Source organism: Monodelphis domestica, chromosome 7 (assembly GCF_027887165.1).
Source record: "Monodelphis domestica isolate mMonDom1 chromosome 7, mMonDom1.pri, whole genome shotgun sequence".
In the NCBI taxonomy this organism is placed as follows: Eukaryota; Metazoa; Chordata; class Mammalia; order Didelphimorphia; family Didelphidae; genus Monodelphis; species Monodelphis domestica.
In genome coordinates this window covers 177,577,599-177,594,854 of record NC_077233.1, presented here as the reverse complement: position 1 = coordinate 177,594,854, position 17,256 = coordinate 177,577,599, and the positions used below count along the sequence as shown (strand labels likewise).

At 32.8% G+C, this 17,256-nt stretch overlaps 1 protein-coding gene across 47 annotated transcripts in view; it reads right to left on the bottom strand.

Annotated features, from left to right (window-relative positions):
* Positions 1 to 17,256, bottom strand: part of RBFOX1 (RNA binding fox-1 homolog 1) — a 2,817,840-nt gene that overhangs the window by 123,771 nt on the left and 2,676,813 nt on the right. For 39 of the 47 annotated variants that reach the window (XM_056804033.1, XM_056804032.1, XM_056804031.1 and 36 more), the window contains 2 exons: positions 11,483 to 11,626; positions 4,987 to 5,040 (listed from right to left, as the gene is read on the bottom strand). In XM_056804033.1, coding sequence (XP_056660011.1) covers positions 4,987 to 5,040; positions 11,483 to 11,626 — 198 coding nt within the window. The remainder of the gene's footprint in view (positions 1 to 4,986; positions 5,041 to 11,482; positions 11,627 to 17,256) is intronic. The other 8 variants (XM_056804034.1, XM_056804051.1, XM_056804038.1 and 5 more) reach the window with 1 other exon arrangement.

Here is a 17,256-nt window from a genome sequence, read left to right as displayed (position 1 = left end):
CAGAAATTTATGTAGTATCAGATATTGGTCTTTGACTTTTAAGAAAGAGCTATATGTAAGGTGGAATTGAAAAGTTCATTCATGCCAGATGATGAATACTTTCCCCTGGGTAACAGAAACAAAAAGGTGGTGCCAAGCCAAGATAAGATGTCAGTTTAGAAAGAAAGCTATCTGAAGAGTAGAAGTATAAAAGGCACTAAAGCTAAATCTGACAGCACAAAGGAGAAGGAAGTATTCTGATAATTAATTACCTGGTTACAAGCATCACAGGAGCTAAAATTATCTAACTCAGAACCCAAGGTGCATTGCTTAGACTGGATTATAAATGTGCTATAATTCTAGAGGGTACTAGGAATTTCTAGGATAAGGCATTCCAGCTTGTCCTCCCCCAACCCCCAATTATGTATTACAGAAAAATTCCTTTTTTCTGTTGAATAAGAGCAAATTGTTTCCCCCAGATGATCCTGCAGCTTTCTGGAATGAGAAATGAATAGAATCTCAAGTAACTTCCTATTAGCATTTAAAACATTCAACAGTTATCTTATTTCTGAGGGAGATATGGTGAAAGTCTAAGAAAACATGAGTCAAAGAAATCTGGCAACATATAAGGAATATAAGTTACTTCTCAAAGGTCTGGATAGAATTCCCCTGGGGGAAGAAAAGAATTTAAAGCCTAAAACCTCAGGCAGATTAGTCCTATGTGGCACATCATATCAAATTCAAATATTTCCTAAGCACCTACTGCCTACTAGGAACTGGTAATATAGAAAGGTCGAAGTAAGCCAATTATCTACTCTGTAAAATGAGAGGGATGAACTAGATGATTTCAAAGGTTCTTTCTGAGGCTAAAATGCTATTATCCTATAATCATTTTAATATCTGAGTTATGACTACAAAATTATGTGATTTCTAAAGATATCACTCATGAATATTGGTGTTTTTAACTTGCTATCCCACCCCATGCTTCGAAGAACATGATGTACCTCCTAGTAGCTATTAAACCTAGAGGTTGTTGCTCTATGCAATAGAAATTCAGTTAAAATGGTAGGTAATTTAAGTTTTTACTTGCAAAATCAAAATTTATTTCTATTATTATTGTATTCCTATTTTAGGAGTACTCACTTAAAATACTTTAAAGTCGATCTCAAACCAAATCCAAATTTATATGGCTATTTTTAAATTATCATTTCTTTTTAGAACCTATAGCATTCTTACTTGCATAATACTAATACATATTAACAAAGGGCAATAAAAATAGGCTTGTAATAAATATCATTGGTAGAAGGAGGTCCCAGAAAGGAAACTTCCTCTATAAATGTAGATTAGTATTTTATCTACAGCCAATAATTTTAGGTCAACGAGGCAGTGCATTGGATTGGATTTGGAGTCAGGAAGAATCATCTCTCGAAATTCAAATTTGGTCTTGTTACTTACTTGCTGTGTGACCCTGGACAATTCATTTAATCCTGTCTAACTGGGTTTCCTCATCTGCAACATGGGGCTGATGAAGGAAATGGCAAACCATTCCAGTATCTTTGCCAAGAAAACCTCAAATGCTGACGCATATATTTAAGACATGACTGAACAATAAGCAATAACAAAATAATTGCATAGTTGCTTAAAGTATGGCAAGGTTAAGTGACCTGCCCAGGTTGATATAGCCAGTACAAATTAGAGGTAGAGATGGGATTAATTTCCAGGTCTTCCTGACTCACAAGGCATCTCTCTATCCATCATGCTCTGTGGTTTTTCATATACAAATAAAACATGGTATATATATTCCTAGGATAATAATACTATCTTCATTTAATACCAATGGAGTATCCCTAAGACGGAATGATATTTAATATAAAATAAATATCCAGGATTAGTCTTTGGCCCTCAACAAACTTATCCATTTGCTGACATTTTTCTAACATATTATGCAAGTGAAGTCATTATAATTTTCACCCGTAAAAATAGATATTTTTACTTTAAATAAGGTTTCCTTTATCAAATAAAACTCTCATAAAATATCAGTTAAAGGAAAATAAAATATCCCCAATTGTGTGAATGCCCCAATTTAGAATGGTACCACTGTTCTACCTTCTTTAATGTTTAGGCTATGTTAAAGAAATGGCTTGATAAACACATCTACAAAAGTAATTCTTTACTAAGTCGACATATTGAATGCTCTACAACTATTAGGAAAAACTTTTTTAAATACTTCCCAATCAAAAATTAAAAAAAAAAAAGGTCTACTAAAATATATTTTGTGAGATGCAAATGTGAATGGGCTTCTTCCTAAGGTTCCCAGTGTCAGGCAAATCATGGAGATGATGGTAAACCTTAAAAATAGCAAAATCATTGTACTTTCTGAATTGCAAATGATATTCTTCTAATGTCTCAGAACAGCTCAGAAAAAGCAGGCTTATGAATAAAATGTGTCATGTGTATTTATACATAGATGGCTATATATAAATGTATTTGTGCTTATTTATATACACATATCTACTGGCAAAAATGTAGACAATACTTTTCAGAATTTAAAAATATGCAATTCTTCAGACATGGGGTCATGAAAAAAAATCTGTAAAAATCCAACTTAGTCTTTTATATTTTTTGCCATAACATTAGGTCTGGGTTAAATGTACTGAATTCACAAAAATAATTGCAAAAAATGTAATTCATTCTACTAGTATAAAAATTTTTATGTCTTCTTAAATATTTGAGATAAATCTATGATATTTAAAAATCAATGGTCAAAAAACTGAACTGCTAGAAAAATTACTATAAAACATTTGACATATTATGCCTGGTTTTTAAGGCAGCAGAAAAGAAAGCCATAATGAACTCATAATAATTCATAATAATAAATATTTTGTGGATTGTGACAGGGAAAGAGTGCTACTTTCCCCACCATTCTCCCCTTCAGTTAATTTTATATTTGTTTGAGAGACGGCTGAATCTCTTAGACCATGGGTGGCAAACTCAAATAGAAGGGAGGACCATTAATCTCTCTGTATGAATCCTTATGGGTTGCATATTAACCTAATTTTAAAAATGTAACACTATATGTTTTATTTTGTTTTTAAAATATTTCTCAATGAAATTTTAATCTGGATTGAGCTACAGTAGACAATGTTATGGGTGACGTGTGGCCTTCAGATTGTATATCTGGCACTTCTGTCTTAGAGCATACATAATAAGGAAATAATTATTTTTCCGCCTTTGAGGGGCTAAACACAAAAGAGTTGATTGTGGACCACTATACCTACAACAAACTCATTTCAGTAATGCCTATGCTACCTAGACCTAGACCTAGACCTAGACCTAGAGCCTAGACCATAGCTCATTTCTGACATTGTGGTCCAAGAAGTATGATAAGAAATGGCTGTTCTCCTTGTCTTGGAGGTGATTTCTCACCACATGATTCATCACCACAGTCCATAAAGTCTAAGACATGTTCCAACAGCATAAGGACAACACAACAATGGGGGATGGCTTGGTCTCAGAACTGAAAAAGTTGAAAGCAGGCCACAATGCCTTTGGAAAATTGCATGGTGCTTTTAATGATGCTCTCACACCCAGCTTCTCCATCTTTTTAATATCAATATTCTTTCAACAATGCTCTATTACTGTCCATCACAGAATAGCAGAGTCTCTAAATGTATAAAGTTGTGGCTCACTCCACAAGCAAGAAAGAAGTTCATGGTGGCTGTGAGAGATATGTATGAATAGAAAAAGAAATGAAGCAGTCACTTAGCAAGAACAAGAGATAATTTGGTTTTAAGCTGGTGTGTTCCACTGATATATGAACACAATGCCAAGAGATCAGATGTTGGGTGGACCTCCATGTGGATCTAAACAAAAAGTCTTCCAGGAAGAGAAAGCATCAGTAGGCTGCCATTTGTACTACTGGAGATAGTCCTCCCACTGAGGTTTTCTGCCATATGGAAAAGAAAATAGGACTTGAAGTTTCTAATAGTCTAAGTCACAAATTCCTCCCTATCATAAGTCCTTATCATACCCAATAAATTGCCTTATGCCTTGGGGAAAGGTGGGCATCCAGGTCTTAGACTTTTTCAAGATGCAAAGACATCATTCAGTAAATTACTTAAGTCACTTTTTTAAATATAATATGGTGGCTGTGATAGGAAGACTACACCAACAAAAATATTTTACCTATTAGCTCCTCCTAGGAATAACTAAACTCCACTTTGAGTTGACCATTATCCGGGTACATAAGAATCACCTGCTGTAAACAACGCTTTGGGAATAAGAAGTGTAAGCATTTTCATGTGAATGTTAAAGCACAAGGATGATTTTAGGAAAAGATTTAAAGTAAAAGAGGAATAAGAATGTTCCTATAGTCCTTAAGAAAGAGATTTCTCCTAGTCTCTCAGGAAAATCTGGCAATGAAGAAAAGGGAAAAGTTTGGCCTTCTTTGACAAATAATGATTTTATAGTAGCTTCCCACCAATATTTGATTATATTTTCAGTCCCTAGAAAATTTATCTTAAACTCAGCTTCCTAGTAAATATGAGGTAAAAATAATGAGAAAATTCAAAATATTAATCTATATATAAAATATGATTGTTTTCAAAGGGTTGGTGTATTAGAAGTTTCTTTACTATCTAGGAAAAGAACTGCACTTCAATAATATGGAAAATCACATTATAGAAAACTTTATCATGAGAATGCCAACTCATTTGCATATAAACCAGTCATCACTAAAAGACAAAAACACAAAAGCATAAACTAACATTATTATATTAAACCACAAATAATTTTCAATGATACTTTTAATCTACCTCTTAAAACATACTAAGCTAGATCCAATAAATTTAACAATATTTTGGAAACTAAGATCTCTAAAATCATTTCCTTTCGATTACACCTTAAAAACATACCATACTTTTATTATATCAGTGCAGTTGTTTCCCCCTTATTCATAAAAATACTTTAAAAAACCTAAAATACCCTAAAATGAATTAGACAACTTACCTTTGAGCCTCGCTCATTAAAAATTATTTCAACATCTAAGATTTTACCAAATTGCTGCAAAGAAACAGAAATATCATATAAACATGAGCAAATGAAAACACATCATATTACACAAACTGGAAATTATTTCAGATACAAAAAGATTGGTATAGTAAAGACATAAACAGCATTTTATATTCCACAGTTAAAGGGTATGCTTAGCACAGAGGAACAATCCAAGAAAAACTACTAAGTTCCCATATTGTGAAATCCTGAAGTCAATGTCTAGTCCAGTGGGGGTGATTTATTTGCTAATGAATTACAAACAAAATATTAATAATGTTAGTAATGGTTTAGGAGCATTGGCCTATTTCATTTTTCTGTTGAAGAAAGGTTTTTGGCAATATTACTTTTGAGCAGGAGATTGGCAATTCATAGGTAATATTATGACTTTTTCCTCCCTCATATACATGAAGAAAGAAGAATTATATTGGTAACAGTGGTCATACTCAAAATATGAGTATGACTCTGATTTGTCTTCTGGGTAAACAATATCTACAATGTAATATCTTTAAATATTACTAGAACTATAATCTTTAAAACTATCAGGGAAGGAAAAAATGGGGCTTCATAAGAACTGACCCTCAGTATTATTTACTTATATGCAAGACTTAGATCTAGAATAGGTTTATCAAATTGAAAAATTTATGAAATTTATGAAATTTATGAAAAAATTATGAAATATGTGTCCATGTATGTTTGATACTCATTAACGGAGTGGAATAGTACATAAAAACAGCATAGATGAACAATATAACATCAAACAAGCCCTCAATTCATTTTCCTTTGGTTTCAAAAAAGTTCCCAACAAAATTCACTTCCTGACATTTGGGTCAGGAGCCCAGTTTATTCCTTGAGAATGGACCTACTAGAGTTATACTAAATGGCCAAAGAGGCATCCTAGAATTTAATATCAACTTTATGTAACAAAAAAAGATGGAAGACATCCAGGAATAACTGAAAGTTAACTACTCTTTTCATAATGATAAACAATATTCTGACCTTCAACTTATGACTGATTTTCACTTATTTTTGCTTTAATTAAGTTAAATTTAATTAATTAAAAATACTTGTCCTTTTATACCTGCTTTACCCAGATTATCCATTATCTGTCCAAACTATTTTCTAATTCAAATATTCTTGAGGCAACATGAAACCACTAATTAGGGGTTGGGCGCTTGGGTGGGATGTATAGAGGAAGAATACAGAAATTCCATTTGATTAAGACCTTGTGAATAATATATAAGACTTCATATGATCAACATGCATATGTAGAGGAAGTAATAGGAAAATTTAGAACAAAATCTGGCAACTTAAATTAATTGGGTAATAACAAATCAAGATGATTCTACAAGTGGGGGATGTAAACACTGTTTGGCAATGTACAGTGTAAAACAGGGTTAAATTCCAAGACTGTACACACAAAAAACTATTTTGCATATAAGTAGAAACTGAACCTGTTAAAAATAAATTGCTCAACAAGTTAAAAAAGATAAGTTTTAAATGTAGGACAAAGTTAGTTAAAGTATAAATTATTTTATATTCCAGAGACTGGGTGGCCCTTTCTCTCAATGTACTTATCCAAAGATTCACCAAAAAATATTTTTTTCAGATACAGCAACTATTAGCTTCAAAGAAGAGAAAGAATAAAGCAGTAAGGAAATGAGAAAATAAGCTAAACTATGCATAAAAAGGCTGTATTTCTTGTATGTAGAATGAAAATGTGTCACACGAATAACTTGGCCAGAAATGATGCAATGACTATATAGGCTATTTTAGAGGGGTGGTTATATTATGGTGATCAACATGCCTATTACATGAATGCTCTTCTCCAAAAAAAAGGTAAGGAAAAAAAAAAGATTTGAAGCTGATGTACATTTATTCAGTTTGTAAATTTAGATCTTTATTCTTCTTATAGAATATTCTTCTGTTGGGCTTTTCCAGTGTTCTGTATTTCAGTAGTGGAAAGCTTTCTTAAATGAATCAGCTGTTTAAAATAAAAGATTTGCCTTTCAACAGGAAATTTGCAATTTTATAGCAAAGACTAACCCCATAACCTATGGCTTTCTTTACGCTACTCGGAAGCAGTAGATTTTTCTACTATCTGCTTAGAATAAAAGAAAAACACAGATTGTAGCAAATTAATCTCAGGATTGGAAGAATAGAAACAGATGAATTTGTGGATAGAGAATCATAAAGCAATGCCCTCCAGTTTCAGTATAACAAATGTCATTTAATGACAGTTCTTTGAGTAGACATAAAGAAACACCTGTCCTGAAACTAGGAGTCAGTAAAGAGAAGAAGAAAACCATGAGTAGAAAGATCCTGTAGTTAACTGAGCAATAATTCTGTGTACTTGAGATACTTTTCAACTTGTAACTTATGTGGGTTCCAAAATGATGCCCCACTCAGTGTCTACAATATCTAGAGCTTTGAGACAAGTAGTGGAAGAATGATAGAAAATTTAATTGAGAAGTTCTTGAGTAATGATATAAAGACATCTGGCGTATTTTCAATGTAAATCGATACTCTACAAGACAAAGATATAAGTAGTGTTTGCTCAATAACATTATTATGATATATCTCAGACTCCGTAAAAACAGTCTGTTATATACATCAGAGCATTATCTAAAAGCTTCAAAATAAGGAGAGGAAATATATATCAAGCAGTTATAGATCTTCTTTGATCAAGTAATAATTTTCTGAAAAACTACATAGATAAAAAAGAGTAAAAAATTGTTTTAACACTAAAGTTAATTTAAGCATTGCATATCATGACCAAGAAACAAAATTTTCTAGGTCAGTTTGTGTGTCAGTTCAAATACATATATTTAGTGTCTAGCAGTCCTAGATGCAATAAGAGTGTCCAAAAGAAATGAATGACCTCAGTGCATTGAAAAATGAGATGTTGGGGATGAACAAGAAAGTAGCTATCATATACATTCCTGAGTAACAAAATAGTGATTGCAAAACATCTATCTACATGTTCTGAAAGTCTCCTAACTCAAATAGACATTTTAATAGAATATGTTCTCAAGTACAAGACTTTGGTTTTGATAAGCAAAACAACATAAGGATGCTTTTAAAGTCAGTGTGAAAATTTGAAAATTAAAATATATTCATTATCAATAGCTTCTGAGTAGTTTAAGTTCAACTACAATACCACAGTAACTATGGATGAGATTTACAAACCCTAAAGCAGATTCAGCACCAATGAAATCATTGGCTCCAGAATCAAGGAATTCTTGAGGAAAATCAAGCTGTCTTTTCAAAGGCAAATAAAGAATGTTTAAGGAAATTCTGTTACTCTAAAAGTGTGTGAAAGGTTGTTGATACCTGTAATGATTAACATTTCTACCTGAAAGAGATTGCATGGCTTATGAAGAGAAGAAATGAACAAAAACAATTACCACATTACACCATCAGAATCAATGTTCTTTGTAGTATAATTATTAAGAAATACAAAGAATGATTCAAAAGATCTCAATATCAGTTCATAAAATGCCATGCTTACATAAACTTTTGTAAATAAATTTGTCTTTTTTTATTGTGACCCAACACATTAGCAAAGTGTGGGAAGGAAGGGAAGACCTAGGATAATTTAAGAGTTATTGGAACATATGCTTCAAAAAAGGATATGACAGCAAGGGACAATGGTGCATAGAATAAACTTTATCAGTGTCATACTGAAAAGATGCCAAAAGCATTAATTAAAAACAAAATGTACAACACTTTTGACAACCATTTGCTATATGATCAGACTTTAAATTATGGTAAGTTTCATAAAAATATTAATCATATTTATTCTAGTCTCATTTGGAAAGTCATTTTCTCAGGCAAAAAGTAAAAGTACTTCTGTACTTTTCTTTACTTAGAATATAAATAATTCTAAAAAGGATCCAATGAAGAATACAGAGGCTACATCTATATGATTCCAAAACAGCTGGATATTATTAACCTATGCTGGGTTATCTTCTTGCTTTCAAATTGTTTAGAGGGATTACTTCACTTTCCCTTTGTGTCTCCTGTATTCTTTGCCCAGATGACCAAAGGAGAGAAAACAAGACTACAGACACTTATTGGGGGTATCTCTATCCCACTATGTAATTATTACTTACATAATGTGAATTATAAAGGAAATAACACCATGTAAAGATGCTATACTCTATTTAATTCAGTAAATATTTACTGGATGACTACTATATACAAAATATTGTAGAGAACATAAAGGTGCAGGGAATAGAGTCTTTGCCTTTTGGGAGCTGAATAATGTCTAAGGAACATTGTTTAACTCATTGTATACCAAAGATTAGTTAGTGAATCATTACTTCCACCAACTTCAAACAAATTCATCCTGGGTTTGATGACATTGCTGCCTGCAGATGAAAAGAAGACTCCAAATGGTTTATACTAATGCAAGTTATTATAACTTGAACAAACATTTTCTGGGCAAAACTGTGTTCCTTTTACCTTTACTTATTATTCTATTACAAGGTTTAAAGAGCTGCTCTGGTGATACTCATCAATATTCAGCTATTTCTCTAATTTGGCAGCAGAGATGTTCTTGCTATTTCCAGCAAGACCTAATGTAAGCTCAGAAAGATTGCTTGCCTTTCAGGCTGTACTACAAAATTCTAACTGGCCTTGAGTTATTTATTGCATTGGGGGCAATATTTCATGACCCATAAGTCAACAACTCTTGATGAGAGAAATAAGATGTCTAACAGATAGCCATCTTTGGAAAACCCACATGTATTAATATTGGACTTCCTCTACCTACCATTAAAATTGTCTCAATATTTTACACATGTTTAACTTCCATTTTAACATACTGAACTATTAAAACTAATCTTTGGCCTGAATGTGCCTAGTAATACCTTTGTGCTTTGAGAGGATGGAGGAGTTTGATGTTATTACCAAATGAGAGATGAGAAAGTTCATAGAATAACTTTTCCCCCCTTTAAAATGTCAGAATTCAAGTCTGGGTTGTTTTTATTTTAAGTTCTTATTCTGCTGCTGTGCCAAATACAGTCTCAAAGAAACATGTATAATTAAAAAAAATGCTAGAGTTAGTTAGATTGGATCCTATTTCCTTCCCTTATAGAAATGGTAGTAATATTTCTATAGGTAAATAATTTGGATTTCTACTGTCTGCTCCCATTATTTTGCTTGCATTCTTCCCTCTATCTCAGTTTCTACTTTAGAAGAAAACATGTACAGTAGCTAAAGGAGGCTTTAAAGGCAAACAAAAGGGTGCATTCCTATTGACCAGCCAGAAAAAAAAATCTACTTTTTCCCATTTGTGCTGCAGTGTCAAGGCCAAATTAGGCAACTGTATCTAATAAAAGACTGACATTGTCATCCAGTCATGCTTATACCCTTAGGGGTGCTGAATTATTGGAAATGTGCACAGAGGGAGAGGAAATAGGTCCCCACTGTTCACAGACCAATGAATACACATGGTTTACCTTTCAAAGCCTCCACTATTAGTGCTCCCTGATGGGAAACAAGGTACTTGGGATAACTCTTCTTTCATGGAGGCTGATGACTTACTTGCTAACTTTATGGAAAGTTTAAACAATCAGTATTCCTAAATGTCTTTCTATATGTTGTGATGGCTGCTACAGAAGACTAAATTTGAGTTAAATAAAGTCATTGTGGACATCTCTGAAATACTTGCTCTCTCTCAAAAATACTAATGTGCTACCGAGATGAAAGCAAAGCCAAATAACTCCAGAATTAATTCTTAAGATTTATCCTTACTTAGATATTTTATCAGAAGCATGTATGTTACCATATAAATTTCCAATTCTCCTTCTCTCCTAAGTAGAGACAGATGAGTATTTAGATAATTGTATTGAATCTTAAGAAAAAAAATTATTAACCCCAAAACATATATACTAGGCTAAGAATAATATATATTGTGAGAGTCATCACATCATTTTTATGACATTTATCTCACAAATGTATTAATAGTTTTGTTTTTTTGTTTTGTTTTGTTTTAAAGTTGGTGAGATTCAGAGCCTCAATGTGACTCGGGGGGATGCCCAGGCTGCAGATGGTAATCCCTTCTTTTATCCCCCATCTAGCTACTTGCATTTTAAAGTGCTCCACAAGGATTTCTATGATCCCATGACTCCAAAATTCCTTCATGCAAACTCAGTTTGATATTCATTTTTTTCTTTTGATACTAATGCTCCCTATAAAAGGAACATCTGGTTGACTCTCAGAATTATGGGGAATATGTGGGAAATGAAAGAGAAGTGCCTAAGGGAACTAAGACACAGCCCATGGGAAATGGGAAGACTTTGTAGCATCTAGGTCTGGGCTTTAGAACATTTTTTGTTTAAAGGAGTCCTCATGTCTCCTAAGCATCACATATAAAAGACACTTATATGATGATAAGAATATTAGCTCCAAAAATGGAGAGATAAAAACTGGGAGATGATATACTTACCCCAAACATTTGTCTGAGGTCTGGATCCCGGAATCTGAAGGGGATGTTTGAGACATGCAGCCGCTTCGGCTGTGATTTGTTTTCTGTGTTTTCAGAAGGTTGTGTCTGAGGCTGGCCATCAGTCTGTGCTGCATCATCTGTCTGCTAAAAAAAAGAGAAAGAGAGAGGGGGGGGGGAAGAGAGAGAGAGAGAAAGGGAGGGGGGGACAGAGAGAGGGAGAGAGGAGGGGAGAGAGAGAGGGAGAGACAGACAGACAGACAGACAGACAAGGGGGGGAGAGAAAGTAAAAGAGATCTTCAGTATACTTTCAGGTCTAATATCAATCTTTTATAGCACCACATAATGGATGAATGCAAGGATTAAAGAAATCAGGCAAAGGAACTATGAAAGACTGAGGAAGGATCTGTTTGCCCTGTTCATTCCCATTTTAAGTGTGTAAGGGCAGGTGTATATATCACTGTTGAGTCTGTTCAGATAAAATATTAGCTAAATAAAACTGGGGATGTTGTAGAAGAGGAAGAAAAAAATGACCCAGGTGCTTGGCATTGCACACACAGAACTTGACCAACTTAATGTTTCCTTTTTTAACCATTTCTTTATTTAGTAATACTTTCTTCTATCTTATAAGGCATAATCCTATAAAAGGAGAATAAAGATATTTCCAGAAACATATCAAAAGAATGAAATTTCATTCAAAGAAAATAGAGAGGAAAAAAAAGTCATATCTGCTATTAGGATTTTTATTATTTAAGCTTTCTGTTTAATCAATCCTTTTAGCTGCTTTGAACACCAATAAGACTTTCAGATCTCTTAATTCACCTGGAGTTAAAATTATAAAGCATTTTCCTCTGGTGGCTTTCTGAGAAAGCCCATTTGATCTGAAACTATGAATTTTTCCAGGCCCCATTTTATAAAAAAAACCTAATTTTATTTAAAAAGTAAAATATAAGCAGGTAGTCTTATCAGGCAAATTTTCAGATAATTATCATTCAGTACAAAGTGCCATCTTTTCAATGAAGCCTTTGTGATTCTCTGAAATGCTTGTGAGTGCCCTCTCTTCAAAAAACTACCTTTATTAATTTTGCATGTTTTTCTGTCTACTTATATATGTACAGGTTGTCTTCCCTATTAGAATGTAAGCTTTTTGAAGTCTAGTTTCACATTTGTCTTTCTATTGCCAGAATTTGGTCCCACAGGGAGCTAGTTGACAGAGTGTACAGAGCATGGCTTGAGTCAGAAAGTAGTGAGTTCAATCCTGACCTCAGATACTTATTAACTGTGTGACCCTGGGTAAACTATTTAATCCTGTTTGTCTCAGTTTCCTTATCTGTAAAATGAGCTGGAGAAAGAAACAGCAAACCAATCAAGTATCTTTGCCAAGAATATGCCACTTGGGGTCACAAAGAATTGGATACAACTGAAATAACTAAATAACAACAAAGTTCTATGCCTGGGACACATTAATATTAATTGATACAACTTAGAATATTTCTAATTAATATTGAGCTGGCATCAGTTAGTTTCATATAACCATGGCTGATCCCTGGAGGTCACTTAAAAGGTTCTTTTCTTATTCACTAATTTATATCTTGAACTCAAATTCCTTTGAGACTGGGACACAAGTCCAGGACTTGTGCTCAGTATTGTTAAATGATTCAACAAGTGAATTTCTTCTTGGTCAGTAGTTTCTATCTATCACAAGTTTCTATCACTTTGCTTAAACATAGATAGCTAATTAAAGTAATAATCTAAACTAATCTTACGTGGCTCTAAAGGGTCAGAACCATGCTTCCTCTGATTCCATTGTGTTCTTTCTTCCAGGTAAGAAGAGGAGAAAGAGAGAACTTTTATCTATGGAATAGCTTTAACCAAGTATCTTTTCTGCCAGCAACAAGATCCATAAACCTCACCCAAGGCAAGTGGCCGGAAAACTGGTGGGTATTATGAGTAGGTAAGGAAGCTTGGAATGCTACTCTACTGTGGGCAGAGGGACCTTAAGGTACCTGAGTATATTATAGGATGGGTAATTACAGGATGGATAAATCATCCCAGTTGGCCACCTAAGACTTTCTATTTTCACTAATTATTCTTGCTAAATATGTACTAAGCTTTGTTGTTTCTCTACCGATGACAGTCTGTGAGTGCTATTAGCACACTCTAAATTTTGTGCCAAGTGGCAAAGTTCTACTGACTCCACATAGAGTTAACATTTATAAATGAAGGATATTTCTTATCTATAACTTTTCCGTCTAACTTTCTATTCTAATCATAAATGATGGAGAAAAGCTCCTGCTGCATCCCATACTTCTAGTGACAGGTGTTCCTTAAACAATGAAAGCCACTACTTCTCAGAGCAGAATTCTTCATGACCTTCTATTTCTACAACCTGCCTCAGAAAAGAAAGGTCCTCAGAAACCATTCCCAGAAGGAACTTGTATCTTTTATCAAAAAACATCTGTTAAAATGTAAACAAAGTTTTCAAACAGAAATTTAAAATTATTTCAAATTAACAAATGAGTCTAATTTAAGAAGGATGAAAAGAGAAAAATATCTTTGTCAGAATATTTAAAGAGTTTAAAACCTTACACTACTGAAAAAATATATCTGTATACACACATGTATATATAAATGTATACTTATATTTATAGTTTGATTGACTACATTTAATGACACATATCCTATGTAAATATATATATATATGACTTCTCATTATATTTCATTATATACTGGTCCTTCTAAAGTCAATGAAAACACTATATACATATATATATTCAATCTAATTATACATTAAGAAGAATCTTAAAAGGCCCCCTGTAGAATAGTTCATGTAACTCTGAAAAATCAGTATTAAAAACCCACGTTCTTTCCTTGATTTCCTACTTTCCCCATCCTGAACCTAGAGATGCTAACATATCAAGCATTTAGGGCTAAGGCAAGCACTTTACTCTGGGAACTAAAGGTACCAAAGTCAGGACTCTGTTACAGAAAGCAGGATCTCCTTGAGGACAAAAAGGAATGACATGACCAAGACTTGGGCTGAGGACATACTAGAAAAGTTTCATAAATGAATTGAAAGACAAAATAAGAACAAAAAGTTCTTCTCCCAAGTAGTGTCTAAAGAAAGGCCAAACTCAATCAATGTAGCTTGTGACCACCAGGACCCAGCACTAATTCCCTGAGAATAGCATCAAAGTTCATTTTCCTTATTGGAAATAAGGCGACCAGCGATGGTGACGTGAAGAAACTACTTTGAGATTTTTCATTAGTGGAGTCTTAAGAACTTAGTAAACGCTTAATAAATGTTTTCATTCATTCATTCATTCATTCATTCATTCATTCATTCATTCATTCATTCTTCATCCACCCATCCATTCATTCATTTGAAATTATCACTTAAATACAAAGCAAAATGGGTTATTTCCTTTTCTGAGAAGGCTTACTTGCATTTAAATTTTAACACAACTACAGAATGTTTCAGTTTAATAAACCTAATTAGGAATTACAGAGATTATGATTAAACATATTAAATGATTAATAGCATTGTGTCACTCATGTGAAAATTAAAATTAATCATCTTTAGTCAAACAGTACTTTGGAGAAATCTTTGTGTTGTTTTCTTTGATAAAAACATACAACGCTTAATTAATCATTTTGTAACATGCATTGGTACAAGTGTCCATGAGTTAGCATATATGAATACCTGTGTATGTTTTAAAAAAAACCTTCTTTACACAGCACAAACCACAAGTGGGTGAAGAAAAGAACATTAAAATGTTCTTAGAGATTATCATGTCTGTATTTGATTTTCTGGTGTTTGTTTGTTTGTTTGTTTTCCTACTAGGGATTGTGAGTGAATGTCCATGGGTACTGGCCTAAATGGCTTTTTTTTTTTTTCTGTGCACTTTACCTATGAATACATACAAGGAACAACTCAGAATTCAATGTCACTGCATAAAAGGAAAAGCTCATTAACTCTTAGAGGGACCTTTCTCAGGTAGCTGATAAGGATACAATGCTCAGCATAACTACAAACTAATACCAGTAGGAGAAGAAAAAAGAGCCCTACTATTTTTTATACTGGAAATATTTTTCTTCTAATTTGCTGAAGGTATAATTTTAATGGGAGAATCTTGATAAATAGTGTGAGCAGGATTTTTATTTGTTTGTTGATTGCTGCTTTATTTTAGGATATGACCTATGAGAAGGATTCAGTCAAAACACTAGTCGTTTTTTCTATGACTTCCCATTATTTCGTTATACTTGTCCTTCTATAGTCAATGAAAACACAATAGAAAAATACTTCAAATTATTGCTAATAGGAGAAATGAACATTAAAGACCAACTTTGAGATTTTAACATTTTATACCCATAAAAATAGCAAAGATGGAAACAATTAGTGTTTGGAGGCCATGGAAGCCTGGCATATTAAAACATGGAGTTTTTTAAAATTTTGGTTATGCATTTAAAAAGCAACATATGAACATTTTGGTTTACAAAGGCCAGAGGGAAGATGGAATATGAAACTATAAATAAAACTATATGAAAGTAAAAACTTTCATCAAAATCATGATTTCATAGCATTTTTTTTCTTCCTTAAGTCTGCTGATGTTTTCAAGCTCCAGCTGCAACATTACCATGATAGGAGCAAGGCTCTTTAAGAAACAAGTGCATCCAAAGGAGTGTTCCTTTTTTTTTTTTGGCAAAGGTTTGACTAGATTCCTGAATAAACTTGTTACATTTTAAATCTATGCATTACATGTCATATAATGGTAATAAAACTGTCCTTGTCTATAAACCCTTCTGAACTTTCTTTTGCTCCCTTTTGTATATTTCTAAATATTTTAAGGTTTGCACACTGTTGTGCAAGAATAATTTAATTTTATCCCCATAATAATCCTAGATGGTTAGTGCTATTATTGTTCCCATTTTACAGTAAAGAAACAGAGGCAAATAGTAGCTAAGTGGCATGCTTTGGCTCACACACATATTGTTTGCAGGTGGATTTCAACTCTGGTCTTCCTGACTCAGGGTCTAATGCTATACTAATACATTAGTTCTTCCTCCAAGGAGAAAAATGTAATACAGGAATACCATACTTTTTACAATATACTCCAGAAAAGTTGCATGTAAATTTATCATAAATGTGCTAGGAGAATTCATCATTTAAAGGAAATCTGAAATTATTTGAAAACATAATCAATTTCTATATTTTATAATTGGATATTTGACATGATTCTTAAGACAAGGCATGTTTTTATCATTAAATTAATAATAGCACCTATATTTTGAATATTAGTCTGATTACAAAACTTCATCTTGATTTTCCCAACAAATGTGTGTGGCAGGAATGAAAACAATTCTATCTTAATTTATAAATGAAAAAACTAATGGAATTGCCTGCCCAGGTATATACCATAGAGATTGATAATTTTTTATAAAAATCACCTTCTTTTCTTTTTTATTTTATAAAGAAATTCTCATTATAACTGATGCATATAAAATTTTAAATAATTTAATTTTTAAACTAAATTAAGTTGTTTGCTACATTAAAGTTCTATGGCAAAAATGGTAGAGGAAAATGCATACCTCTAAATGCTTACATTGAAAAAATAGATCAATGAATTGGATATGCAATTAAAAAAACTAGAAAAAGAATAAATTTTAAAATTTACAATTAAATGCCAAACTGGAAATCCTATAAATTAAAGGTAAGATTAAGAATTTTGATTCATTTGTAAATGGAAAAAATGACTTGCCCAATGTTACACAGATAT